The sequence below is a fragment of the Seriola aureovittata genome, chromosome 23 (assembly GCF_021018895.1).
Source record: "Seriola aureovittata isolate HTS-2021-v1 ecotype China chromosome 23, ASM2101889v1, whole genome shotgun sequence".
NCBI lineage: Eukaryota > Metazoa > Chordata > Actinopteri > Carangiformes > Carangidae > Seriola > Seriola aureovittata.
The window spans coordinates 3085858-3100070 of NC_079386.1; the positions used below are offsets into that span (position 1 = coordinate 3085858).

The window sequence follows — 14213 nt, forward strand, 5'->3', positions numbered from 1 at the left end:
AACATCTCTGTATCAAGTAGTTGATTTTTATTGAGCTGCAGTAATTCAACTGGTCTATATAATTAAAACTGTAAATTATCCAAATTATCCTTTTTCAGTATATATACACGTATAAATAAACTGTTATGCAGCTGCTGTGTGTGTTTACTGTACATTTACCACAGCCAATCATAATAAAGGACATGGACTATTCATTAAATGCTATGCCATGTTCTTTTTCATCCTGTTCTCTCTCTCTCTCTCTGTCTCTCTCTCCTCCTCCCTCCTCCTCCCTCAACCGAACCGGTCAATAAATAATATCTAAGAGTATTGGTCTGCTCTATATGAAAAGTGCTACATAAATAACATTGACTTGACTTGATTATATCTGTACCCATTTTTTCTATTGACGCCTGACTTGTGCGGAACGCTTCACGCTGTTGTTGTGCATTTGGCTTTAGACAGAAGCTGAAAATACTCAGGTCCCTGGTGAGAGATGGGGTTCAGATGGGTGGGTTTGATAGAAAGTGGGGACAGCTTTGCGCCAAGGGAAGAAGATCCAATCTCTGAATGTGTTACTGTGAAGGTGAAATACTGGAGAAACCCTGCTGGGCTGCATTTCACAAATCTCTGAGAGGCTCTATATGGATAGTGTTCCCCCTGTTCCTACAGTAGCTGCAGGCAGACAGGCACACACACACACACACACACACACACACACACACACACACACATCTTACACCATCCTCTCCTACACATATGACAAATTTAAAAACTTTTTTCAAAGCCAAATACTGCAAGCCTGTATATATCTATATATCGTTACTGTCAGATGAAAACGTATTAACTCCAGTCTGCGTCATTTTAATTTTGAAGATATTTTGAATGTTCTCTGGTTACTTCATGGCAATCTGGTCATTAGGTGATGACATTTTGGACATTTGGGCTAGATGATGGCACCAGAGGAAAGGTCAGGAGGTCAGCAAAAATCTTTTTCCTATAGGGACCATGAATATAAATCTCAAATCTCATGTAAATTATTTTCTAACATACCATGTCATGGATGTTGATCAAAGAGAAGCCGATGGAGGCACATCAGAAAAGTCCACAGGGACACCGAAATTATTAGGAAGTAATCCTCTGGGGTGGATGAATCCACAAACTATATTTCATGAAAATCTGGCCAGTCGTTGTCAAGATGTCTTGCTCTTGCTCGGACAAATTTCAGACAGAAGAATCAGATGAGAGCATCGATAACAGAGCAGATAATTAAAGAATAACTGCAAAAATGCATGACGGTCAGCCCAAAAACAGGTTTCATTCCCTCTGTTCCTGAAAAGTTGAATTTTGAAGAAACAAGGATTCCACTTGACAGCTGACATACATTTATGCTAGAGCCATACATGAAATATGCAGGAACCTGGGAGAAGTGTGAGGCGAGGGGCCGCTCTGAATTCAGATCAGGAACCAAACCACTGGAAGACCCCAACAGGATTCCAGTGTGGGTTGCCAGGGCAACATGAGCAAGAACTTTCAACCATGACAGCCAAACTGCAAGACGACGAGGAGAGCACAAAACAACGAAGAGCGCTGGAGACAAAAAAATTCCTCTGTTTACAGGGACAAAACTGGAAAAACAATGAACGCATGCTGGGTGTATTTTAGAACTGTAAGAAAGGGAAGAAAGTTGGGGGAATGTCTGGGATGTTAAGGCAGATGAGGGGCTGTCTTGTCTGTCACAGCCTGCCAACTAGTTGTTTTGGCTGTCGCTTGGTAACCAGTAGCCCCCCCCCCCCCCCAGCTCTGTCACACACAGGCATACAGACCAACACACAAATGCTCATATTAAGCATTGCCTTCAAACCTTTCCACCTTACCAAGCCATGAGGAGCAGAGGAGAAAAGAAAGTACACACACAGACACACACACACACACACACACCTTCTTCTTACACATACAGCGATGCAGAAACAAACCGCCAGCAGCCCCAGAACAACCTGTACGACAAACACATCCCGATGCTTTTATTTAGCCGCTGGGCAGCCAGCATTCACCTGGCATCACTAAACACTTAATTAGACAGTAACACAAGTAGCATGCTGCTTCATATACTTTCCCAAGGTCTCGTTAGCGAGGCATCCGCGGCATTGAGGGGACAAACGCTACCTACTGCCGAGCGGCAGAGAGCGAAGCCGTGCCAACATGGAGGCCGCACTAAAGAGGATGGCCTTGGACGCAGATCTTATGATCGGATGAACGTTGCTTTTATGTTTCACACAATTAACTCGCTATTGTTGTTTGTGTCAACTCGCGCCAACAGATGAGACACAGATATATGCATGTCTCGCTTCACAGTCAGGACTAATAGCGTTCTGCCATGCCAGGTAGCCTGATTAGATTTCACTGATACGTGTTTTGGAAGATGAGACGGACATCTTAGGCCTGTTTGTTTGAGTTTGACAATGTAATGCCTGGAAAACACAGAAAGTGAGTTCACTGTCATGAATCTCCAAGCTTCAGTAACACCATCATGAAACGATAAAACTTTCCTTTGATGTTAAAACCTTGGTTAGCAGAGCATCAATTCATTAACGTAGAGAGAACCACCACTGAGGCAGTTTGGAGTACTTTGGCATGTGTTTACATGTCTGTCTGTCTGTCTGTGTACAGATTTGGTTGGTATGATAGTGTTGCAATTCTTTTAAGTCATGGATCGGCTGTGCAACTGCAAGATGGTCTCTAATTTTTTTTTTTTTAGTATATTTTTGGGGCTTTTTATGCCTTTTTGATAGCACAGTAGAGACACAGGACATGGGGAGGCAGAGAGAGAGGGAATGACATGCAGTAAATGGCCGTCCGATGCGGGATTCGAACCGGGGCCGACTGCAGCCTCTACATATGGGGCGCCCACTGCGCCACTTGACGCCCCTGATGGTCTCTAATTTTTAAAACTCACAACAAAGCATTTGAATAGGTCTAAATGAGTAAAGGGACAGCTGGCCACTGTTCTTGTGACTGTGTTTGCTGGCTCTCTTGATTGTGACCGTGCTATGTTCAGACTGCTATCTAGCTCCTACAACGCTACCCTAGCCAATGGTAGTGCCTTCTACTGACAATAAATGGGTTGCTGCAACATTTTTAAAATAATATTAAGCAAAAATTATTTTTGGTCACAAATACTGTTGTCTAGAATGTAGCCAGCCAAATGATGAGCATACAAAACTAATTCTGGACATAATCCATAACAATTCTGTGTCCACGGTGCCACAAAAGCTAACCACACTAGCAACAAATAAACTTTTTATTTTGCCATATTTTGATTTTATTTTAAAAAGTATCATCAACCAAATACATCATTTGGAACATACTGAGCATACAGACAAAAGTATCTCTTTAACTGGAAAATATGCTTTCTTTTATTGGCTCAACATAAACCTTGTCCAACCCTCACGATGATATAATGGATGGGAAGTATCAATCATCCATAAAAAAGAAACCAGGAGCCAGCTGACGTTGAGGAAAGACACTCTGCTGGGCTTAAACGTGTCCTGTCGGCCATGTTGGTTGGCAAGTCTGCTGCAGTGGTGCTGTACTTTGTAATTTGGCTACAGTGAATGATTCATATTTAAAAAGAGACAGAGAAGAACCAAGCAAACAAATGTGATGATTTACAGTCTGGGTTTTTGAGTGTCTCCTTAAGCGGGATGAACAAGGACAGACGAGATAAATGATGAGAAAGAGGCTCTCCTCACATGTGCAAACAATTTTCTACCACAGAAAAACCCGGGTCCTGAACTGTCTGTTCACTATGTGAAGCGTGAACAAAGCCTTTCACATCAAGGACACTGGAGACATAGTGTGTGCGCACACGTGTACGTGTGTGTGTGTGTGTGTGTGACCAGAGAGAGAATATGGCTGTGTACTGTTGCAACGTACACGTGTGTGCACACACCTGCATGAACCATGATTTACCATTCAAATACAGTTAAGCACCTTATTATAAAACATGGCTCCCTCTAAATACTCAATTTAAATTCAACCAATGCCATGTTTAGATTAGATGTATACCGCAGGCGGATAATCCTTTGACCTGATTGGATAAAATAATGCTTACAATCTGAGGGTGGTTTTGGCGAGTTAACCGCAGGGGTTGGTGGGAAGGAGAGGGAGCATGAGGGTAAAAGGTGGTAATGCTTAATATTCTTTACATAAAGAAAGGGAAATCAACTGTAAATAACATTTAATCCAATGGCATGAATAGAAGAAGAAGCAGAGAACGGTTAGAGGGAGGAGTTCAGCTAACAATGATGATGACGTGACAGTGAAAAGGCGGACGAGGAGGACAAAGATAAATGAAAGCAGCTATTTATGTCACTGGTGTGAGCTGTTGCTTTAAGTGCAATACACAACGGCACGTTAAGCACACACGTAACACACATCAAACTTAAGTAATCACAATAAATTAGCATTTTGTCAAGATATATTAGCGAGAATTAGAGCAAATGTGTTAAGATTTTACATTTTCTGAAGGGTTGATGCTCATCAGCGCTGAGAAACAGGACGGTTGCTTTTCCTTAGGAGTTGACAAGATGGTTTCAAGACATCCTTTTGAATTTTTAACCATGGAAGCAGCATGGCTTGATTGCCTTAAAACTTTGTACATGCATGGTGCCTAGAGGATGAATCCTAATGACTTCAGTGATCTCCAGAGTTTTCATCTACTGCAGTGCTACCAGCAGGTCCAGGTTTTGACTTCATGTGAAATATCTCAACGTCTACAACGCAAAAGTTGAAACAGAGATTCATGGCTCCTAGGAGATGTATCCCAGGCACATTGGCGACCCCTTGGCTTTCTCATAACACCACCACCATGTTGACATATTGGCCTCATATTGAAGTGTTTCAACAATTGTTATTATTTTGGTATTTTTTAATTGTCTTTTAAATAATCTTTTTATTGGGGATACAACAATGAATATAGAAATATATGATTACAAGTGTTTCCCTTTTTTATGGCAGGAACATCCCCCAGGCCCTCAAAGAAGGTCAAGACTACCCAAACACTGTCTCTGTATAGAAAATAACACTAATAATAAATTATAATATACAAATATATCAAATATATAAAACATACAACATTCAAATCCATGAATATAAATTTTAATAACTAATATAAATGAATAAAAAGTCAAAAAGAAAATTATATAAATACCAAAAGTTAGTTTTATAAGACGAAATAAATAGATAAATAAAATAAATAAAATTTGGACAAATCCTTTGGTTTACGACCAAACATCTGCACCAAAAAGCCTCAACTGGGTTGAGGCTGGTGGGTTGGATTGGGTTTGTTGTAATAAAAGATGGCAAACATGGTAAAAACCATACCTGATACATTATCATTGTCATTGTGCACATAGTAGCGAGCTGATATTAGCGTTTAGCTCAAAACAACCCTATGTACAGTTTCACAGAGCAGCTAATGTTGCTGCAGGTGAAAGGGCAGGATACAGTAGCATCATCATATGCATCATTACAGATTTAAGTGCATCAGCTTGTCGAAACACACCACTGTCCTGGTTGCCAGTATTGATGCACCTCAAATGACACAGAATGGACAATGACATTTTATTTAATATGAATGTTACCATTTTATTCCAGTATTAGAATTTTTATCCTTGGTCCTGATGAGCAGTATGACTATCTCTGACTGTTGTCAGGTCGTTTCAAATAATGACACAGTGAATGTGATTATCATGTAGTTTTGTGCTGTTATATTTTAAATCCTGCAGTATTTATGAGTCAGTAAATTCTTTGTTCTTCTAGTATCGTTTATACCCACCCAGGAGACCTCTTAAACCAGGTAGTGGCAGGAATTACCCACAATTCCCCTATGGGGGTGGAGGGTGGGACGAGAGTTTGGACTGTCAGCGTCCCTTTTGCCACTCATTAATCACTTAGGCTACTGTGGGACAGGCCACTAGGGATCAGCAACAGACACACACACACACGCACACACACACACACACAAATTTAAAAAAGGTGTGAGTGAAATTCCAATGTATAATCTGTCCCTCCACTAGACAATCGATACACGCAAAACCCTATTAGATGTTGGGCTGTTTCCTTGCTGATATAGACACACACATACAGATAGTGACACCCTTCGTCACCATAGAGAGGAGATAGAAATAGAAGGAAGACGAGCACAGCTCAGAGTTCCCTGGGGCTAGTCAACAACTCAGAGAGAGAGAGAGAGAGAGAGGGGCACAAAGAGAGTCCTTTCAATAGAGGAAACTCTCTTCATTCAGAGGGCTGGTATCATGTTATACAGTCTCATATCCCTTCCCAGGACACACAAACTCTATATGCATGTGTGCATGTTGATGTCTGTCAGTGCATATGAATTTTGCATTATTTTTTTTAACAGTATGCGTATATGTAATCTTCAAATCATTTGTACACACTCAGAATTAAAGCCCCTATGTTTGTCATCTTTGAAATTATTGTGATGATGTAATTGTTTGAAATTGCTGTTGTGCAAGTGTTGCTTTCAGGCCATTCATCTCAGTGTATTTTTGATGCCACCACTATGTGTTGCAAATGTCAGACATTTTCAAATCCTACACATGGCTGATTTAGAAATAAAGGTCATGGGGAGAACTATTTTGCCTATGAAAAGATTTTGTATAATGTTTCCCGTGGCTCTGGTGTCAAATCTGACAATAGTTGTGTCCCAATTCAATTGCATTCAAAGACCGATTGTGTCACAGTGGCGTGATTAGGTTGCGCCATTTCAAAGGCTGCTTCAAAAGCAGCCATCTTTCTCTGGGCAACCGGGTGGAGCCTTTGTTGCCCAACCTATCCCAAGATTCATGGCGCACCGGTAATGAATATAATACAGCAGCAAACAACACCAACAGACAGCCTGAGGATTACACTTTTAAATGAAAGTATGGGGTTCCAGCTCAGTTTGACAGTTAACTACGGTGGCCCTGAGAGGTCAGCGCACTGCAACTCAAGAAAACCCATGCAAACGGACAAAAACCCAAAGAACTTCAGAAAACATCTTCATCAATTTGACAACACATGTGCATCACGTGAAAAAAAGTTAGGTGTTGTCTAAGTTGCTAGGCGACAGGAGCTGTGCTTTGCAATGCAAAGGTCAGGGCGGGCAACGCCGGTGATGCAAAGTGAAAATCCTCCTAAGGATGTGGCCCCTGAATTGAGAAACAGCTAATAACCCCTGATGATGTCATCAGAGTCAGTTGCTTTATGACAAGTGTAGCATCCAGCATTTTTGGAGCTTGGCCCCTGTAGGACCAAACACTGAAGAAATATTTTTACAGGCTTTCTATCACAAACTCACATTTATTAAATGGGCGGCTCTTGAAAGCCTTCATATTTACTGTTGTAAACATGAAATGGCACTTTAGAAATAGCACTCTAAAAATGTTTCTGCATCTTAGAATTATCAGTGAAATTCAATGAGTGAAGAGACACGGAAAAGGAGGGAAATGTGGCAATCTTCCCTGCACATTTGGGAAAATACAGACTTCTCTCATGGACTGCTACAGAGACAGAGGAGAGTACACAAGAGCTGTTTTCAATAACAGCACTTTTGCTATGAATTAACAATTCATCCTCTTGTCAAAACACTTTACAGCTCTGTAAGAGGTGGAAGTCAGCCAGAGCACAAACATACACATATTCATGCAGTGATGTGCTGATTAGCCTAAATCATCATAAGGAAACCTGCTACATTCAGGTGGCCTCGATTACATCACCGACAACCCGTCATCAGGACAGATGTGAAAGCTGAAGTCCTCCAAAACTGTCGACCCCTTCGTTTCGTCAGCGACTTACATTTGGAACCTCAAAGACTCAGAAACAAGATGATGAAACAACAGAGGTGGCAGCGACTCATTTTCCCCACCCATCAATCTGCGCACTTCTCATAAATGTCAGCCTTAGGGAAATTGAATGGCACCATTTGTCTGTGTTTATTAGGCTGGGATGAACTCGGTCTCCTCAACCTTTCCGAGTACATACCCACCCCAAATTAACTGAGAATAAGTCAGACTTGGAGATCCTGCGGCCGGCAGAGCCTGAGCACGAGGATCTCTCCGGACTTATCAGCACGATTAAAAAAAAAAAAAAAAAAAAGCTCAGTGGGCACAGGGGAAGTTCATCACAAGAAAAAGTCCAGAGAGCGTTGGGAGAATGTCAGTTTTTTTAATTACTTCGATGTCCAGTCTTAAATGCCAAAGTACTAGAATCCCTCAAGACTTCATTGAATTGTGGAGCCCCATCTTCAGAAGTGACTTTGAGCAGTTTGAGTAGATTAAGTTTTAGAACCAGAGTTTGAGCTCCTTAAACTCAACTGGAATCCAAATTCATTTGTATTAAGCAAATGAACATAACCTTGGTGTTTCTTGTGTAGGCTACACAGTTGGTTAATACTGTAATCACAAAAAAGACACTTTATCTTTAGTTTATTTTAGGGCTGTTGAAGTTAACATAATGATAACACATTAACACAATCTCATATTTGCATACAGTTAAACTTTAAAAACGAATAATAGATCATGAAAAATAAAACGTAATCTGACTGTTAATGCAGTGAGTCAAGCTCCAAATTCAATGTCCCTATAAGTGAATCAGATTGTATTAGAAGTGGCTCTGTACTCTTTGAATCGGTAAATGATGGAGAAAGGCTACAGTATCCTATCACATGTCTAACACCAACAGCATTAGCCCTGATAATATTTGACAGATCATGCTCAACAGTGTTTGGCAGAGAACAATGGATACATCAACCTCCAGCAACAGTAGCAGTTAACAGTATTAGTTGCTGAATGGAAAGTCACAGCATGCAGACTGATTTACACAGTGGAGGATAAAGGTGAGCGACATAATCTGCATCACATCCAGCGACTCAATTCATGAGTTGCCCTCGAGAGCCACAGTCCAAACCAGGATGCACGAGCTGTACGAAACACGGAGGGCAAAACTAGCTAAGGAGCGCTAACATGCGACTACTGGACATCACTAGGCCCAGTATATAAACTGTGCAAACTCTATTCACATGCTTGCATTCTCATGAAAACAGATGCTGAGCCATGTGGATGTAGCAAATCAGTATAACATTGAAAATAAAGTAAACACACTCAGCACAGACAGTGCAAACACAGTTGTAGTGGCGAGACAGCTGCCATTCGCACACTTGCACAGCTTCGACGTTCTGTCACAGTGTCTATGCAGAGAAGAGCATTTGATGGTGCGCTTTCTGAATCCAGAAAGGTGGTGGGGCACTTCAAGCACCAAATACTATGAAAACGAGAAAACAGCAAGTCACACACGGGCTCAAGTGACTTTGTCCACAACGTGCCGACTGGAGGGAACTTCACTTTGAAGACGGTGAAGCGCGTGCAAAGGAATCGACAACCACAACAGACGTCACCGTGCCGACAGCTGCAGACATTGCTGGGGCCCTGCAGGTAACCCTCTCCCTCTGCCTCTGCCGCTCAGTCTCAGGCTGCTCAGACAGACAGACTGAGAGGGAGAAGCTCATTACTTTCACATGCAGTGTCAATGCCGATGGGGCTACACAGTGCTAATGTATGCTAATGTAGATTAGCTTGTGCCAACGCCTTCAGCTGAAATGACGGCCAGTATAGTGAAGTGTGACTGCCGCTATTTAATCCTCACGTCCGTCTAACTGGTGTTGGGCTCTTTGCTTTTTATGTATGAGTGAATATAAATGTGAAGTAACAGTTTCATTGATTTCGGTCTTTGCAGATTCTTTCCTGAGGGAAGAGGTTTGTTTCCTGTTCACCTGACGACCCAGCTCACACACTCAAGTTAAAACAGGCTTCACCACAGACATGAAGACATGTAAGCAGAGCTCCAGACAAACTTTTACACTCATGCTACCAACTTTCTCAGTTGGTCAGTTTTTTTTAAGGCCTCCACGCCGACGACAGTCAGAGCTGGAGTTCAGGTTTTCAGGTTGTCCGTCCCATTCTCATGGACACCTGTATCGTGGATATCTCAGTAACGCCTTGAAAGAACTTCTTCAAATTTGTCACAAACATTCACTTGGACTCAACGGTGAAGTGACTAGATTTTGGTGGTCAAAGGTCAAAGTTCAAGGTCACTGTGGCCTCACAAAACATGATTTGCAATATCTCGGTAACGCCTCGAGGGAATCCCTTCAAATCTGGCACCAACTTTCACTTGGACTCAAAGATGAACTGATTAGATTTTGGTGGTCAAAGGTCAAAGGTCAGTGTGACCTCACACAACTTTTCACTGCAATTATAACACAATTTCACACAAATGGTTAATATTTAATATTCTACATGACTCTGGACAAACAGGAATGTAACCTAGAACTAGTCTGAGTGGAGGAGGCAGACAACCACAGGGCCGTAATTCTACTTTGTTGTTGTTTTTTGGCACAGCATGTTCTTAATCATTGACCTGCCATGCTGATGAATGGTTGTGTTAATTTTCCTACCAGTCTGGAGCCCTGACAGGGACAAAACAAACAGTACATGGCTGAAGGTTTCCCCAGCACTTGACCCTTAGCTTGAGGACCTGGAGTGGCTGCACAGAGCTGAGGGAGCTGAGGTGTGGGCATTGATCGCTGGCATTCTTCAGGAAAAGATGCATGCACAAGCAAAACCAGTGCAAACAGCAACGTCTGAAGTCCCGCAAAAGAAAGCAGCAGCTCTCTCAGCTGCTTCAGAGCCTAAATCTGAGGAGGAGGACAGCATTGAGAAATGTCTGGAGCGCTACAAAGCATAAGCTTGTCATCACCATGGAGAACTGTTCCCCCAGAGTGGTTGGCCCAAACATGCTGCGACACACAACAAGCTAGCCCGCCTCGCTCACAAGTACTTGGCAACACCTGCCACATGTGAGAGGTTGTTGTTCCTCTCTGGGCATGTTGTGCAGAAGATGCGAGCTGCCTTGTCGTGTCTGGAAATGTGACCAGGCCTATAATCCAAAAGGTCACTCTGCTGTTGCCTTTGAGAAATTAACTGGACTAACAGCCTGTTTTTGAATTGTGCTCTAGTTATAAAATCCTGGTTTTTGAGTGACATTTATTGAGCATGAATTAGGAATACATGGACACTTTAGTATGACAGTCTTAAATTTGTGTCTATTTTATAATCCGAGCTTTGTGTTTTCCGTGTTCAGTATTGTTCAGACTAGTTATGAAATTTGTCCTGAACATTCATCTGCGAGGAAATTTATTCAGATTACAAAATACACAGTAGAAAATTCAAAATACTGACCAACGAAGATGAAAAAAATATGTTGAAACATATAAACAACAGTATGTTATTAAAGGGGAAAGAGGAAGCTACATGTGTACTATAAAGACACAGCAATGTGTCATGAAACCAGCGATTCTGAGCAGCACAGGTCTGCTGCTGTTTTATGGTCAGCTTATTTTCTCTTTCATGTTTTTTTTTTCACCCTTGTCTGTCTGTCTGTCTGTCTGTCTGTCTGTTTGTTTGTTTGTTTGTTTGTTTGTTTGTTTGTTTGTTTGTTTTTCAGCAGGATTGCTTAACAAGTACTGAAAACTTGCACCACACTTGTTGGAGGAATGTATCATGGGCTGGGGAAGAACAAATAAAATTTTGGTCCAGATCCGGGAATTTCTGATCACTTTCTCTAACATTACCAGACACGGCATTTTCAACATTTTCACCAATTTCTCAGGAAATAATATTTGGATCTTGATATATACAATAAAAAAAAAAATCTAACATATTTATGGGGTTGAGATCTATGAGTTTGTACAGTTTGGTGCAGATCCAGATAGCAGAGGAAAATGTAGGACTCTTTGACCCTGTATGCGCTCCACTGAGTGCCCTTCTACTCTCTCTACTCTTTTTTTTCTTTCAGTCTTTCTCTCGCCAGTAAAACAGCAACGTGTTACACTGACAAAAAGGCTCTGATTGCGAGTGATGTCCCTACCAGACACCACCACTCAAATCCCCCAGGCCTCTGTCAATATCCATCACAAAGACTGCTCTTGTTTACATGGTGGAGCTGCACTCACTGGAAGGAGAATCACGGTGATATTCATCGTAATATCCCAAAAAATCTCCATAGGAGCTTCATTCAGCGATGACTTCAGTGGATGTATCATGTTATACTATTTTTGTTCACTGTTCGATCCTGGTGGGAATCATTTTTCCTCATATCTCCACATCTGTCTGAAATCTATTTTAGAGCCACTCTTCAGGCACACTGTGATAAAAGTAGCATCCTACATCCGTTTCCATACGATCCAAACCGCAAATAAACAAGCCGCTGCAAAATTCATGAATAAAACGCTCCATCAACATTTCAGTAATGGCTTCATGTTACTAAATCAAGCAGCGCGCTGTCTGTTTAGTGCGCGCTCCTTGTCTCCACGCGGGCTCTGTGCGCTCACACGCGCCTCCTTGAGCTCCTCCTGAATGTTATCTCACATGAGTGCATGTTTGTTATTGTGGCTCTCCAAGGGGTCATCTTCCTGGGGTCAGTAATTAAACACTGAAGGACTTCCCCAAGTCAAAAGAGACAAAGTTAACATAACATAAAATAATATAAAATAATATAATATAATATAATATAATATAATATAATATAATATAATATAATACAATATAATATAATATAATATAATATAATATAATGTTGTTTTCCTGCCCAGCTCAGCGTAAACAGAGTAGATCTAGATGCTCATGACCCCTTCACCATGTGATATAACGGAAGTCTGAGGCGACACTGTGTGCAAGTATTTTTGTTTGCATCCTAACATCAAAGTCCTGACATCTCAACAAAGACTGATAACATCCCCCGCGCGCCCAGGTGGTCCACCTGGGCGCGTAAAGACCCCACCGTGCCTCACCGCTCTTCTGAGAGCAGCGCAGAGTGCGTGTGCAGCGGCAGCCTCCTGCGAGGACAATAACTTGTTTCTGGTGATGTGTGCTGTGGCTGGAGTGATGGATGGTGGAAGGTGACAAAGAAGGGGATGGTGGGGATGGTGCATGAACCAGCAGATCGTGACGGGACGGGGGGGAGGAGGAGCAGGAGGGGATAGGCTACTTACGCTGCTGTTCTCTCCTGTCCAGTGGACCATCGCCTGGTTGTGGGTCGCATCCCCTTTGAGCACGAACGAGCTGCTGAGCAAGGACATTTGTTTTTCCCTGGACAGTGCTCTCCTGAAGCGGGGTGAGCTCTCAGCGGCGGCGGCTTCCTCGTCACCGCCCCTGTGTAAGCCCGGCGGGGAGCCTCTGTCTCCGCCGCCCATGTCAAACGTACGGTCCACCCCGCCGCGTCGGTTTAAAGCCCCGCTGTCACAGCGCACGGGTCCTGGCAGTGCCATCCAGGCCGAGACGGTCAGCAGAAAAACGCAGAGGTGCCCGGCGGCGGACACCGCTTCCTTGAGGCGCAGAGGTGCCATGCTTTGCGCCGTAGTAGCGCTCGTATCGCGGAGACTGATGGAGAGACTGTTGATGCTTGTGGAAGATAGATAGGTGTATACTGTAAGAGAGAGAGAGAGAGAGAGAGAGAGAGAGAGGGAGGGAAGGAGGGAGGGAGGGGGAACTGGAGCGAAGGCAGACAGTGGGAACAACGTGGACGCGTCTCTGTGCCAAGCGGGATCCACAGGGCGGCGCAGCGGTGCCATCTGCTGTCCAGCAGCTGCAGCGTCCCGACACTGCGCTCAATACAAACAGCGTCAGATCAGGAGTTCACATTTCAAATGCGACGTATTCCAAAGATGCATCTGTTACTTACAACACTTTAAATGAAAGTGTCTGAAGCTGATTATCAGTCAGAAGCATGGAGGTTGGAAGCCTTACCGTGTTCCTCTCTAGCGTTGGCACAGTCAGGAACATGGTCTCATAACGCTGGTCTCAAATCAGTGCTTCACTTTATTATAGATATGCATTTCACACAAAATTCAAATGTGTTTACTGTATTTGTGATGGAAATAGACACTGTGTCTCTGCCGAACTCACCATGGAAGCTCACGCGCAAAACATTTGTCATAATATTTAAAAGATGAATGTTTCTTTAGTTTCAGTGAATTTTAAAGATCAACCAGAAACATGTTCATCCTGAAATACACAGTAAAATCACTGGGTCATTAAAGCACCTACGATACTGAGTTAACTTTACCCAGTCACGATGGATTGTTGTGGCTGTATTTATACATTAGTATTGGG

The 14213-nt window shown here is 42.6% G+C and overlaps 1 protein-coding gene across 7 annotated transcripts in view; it reads right to left on the reverse strand.

The window, feature by feature from the left end:
• Positions 1-13520, reverse strand: part of sorcs2 (sortilin-related VPS10 domain containing receptor 2) — a 318274-nt gene extending 304754 nt beyond the window's left edge. For all 7 annotated transcript variants that reach the window (XM_056368848.1, XM_056368847.1, XM_056368846.1 and 4 more), the window contains exon 1: positions 13094-13520. In XM_056368848.1, coding sequence (XP_056224823.1) covers positions 13094-13447 — 354 coding nt within the window. In that variant the 5' untranslated portion in view covers positions 13448-13520. The remainder of the gene's footprint in view (positions 1-13093) is intronic.
• Positions 13521-14213: the final 693 nt, after the last annotated feature.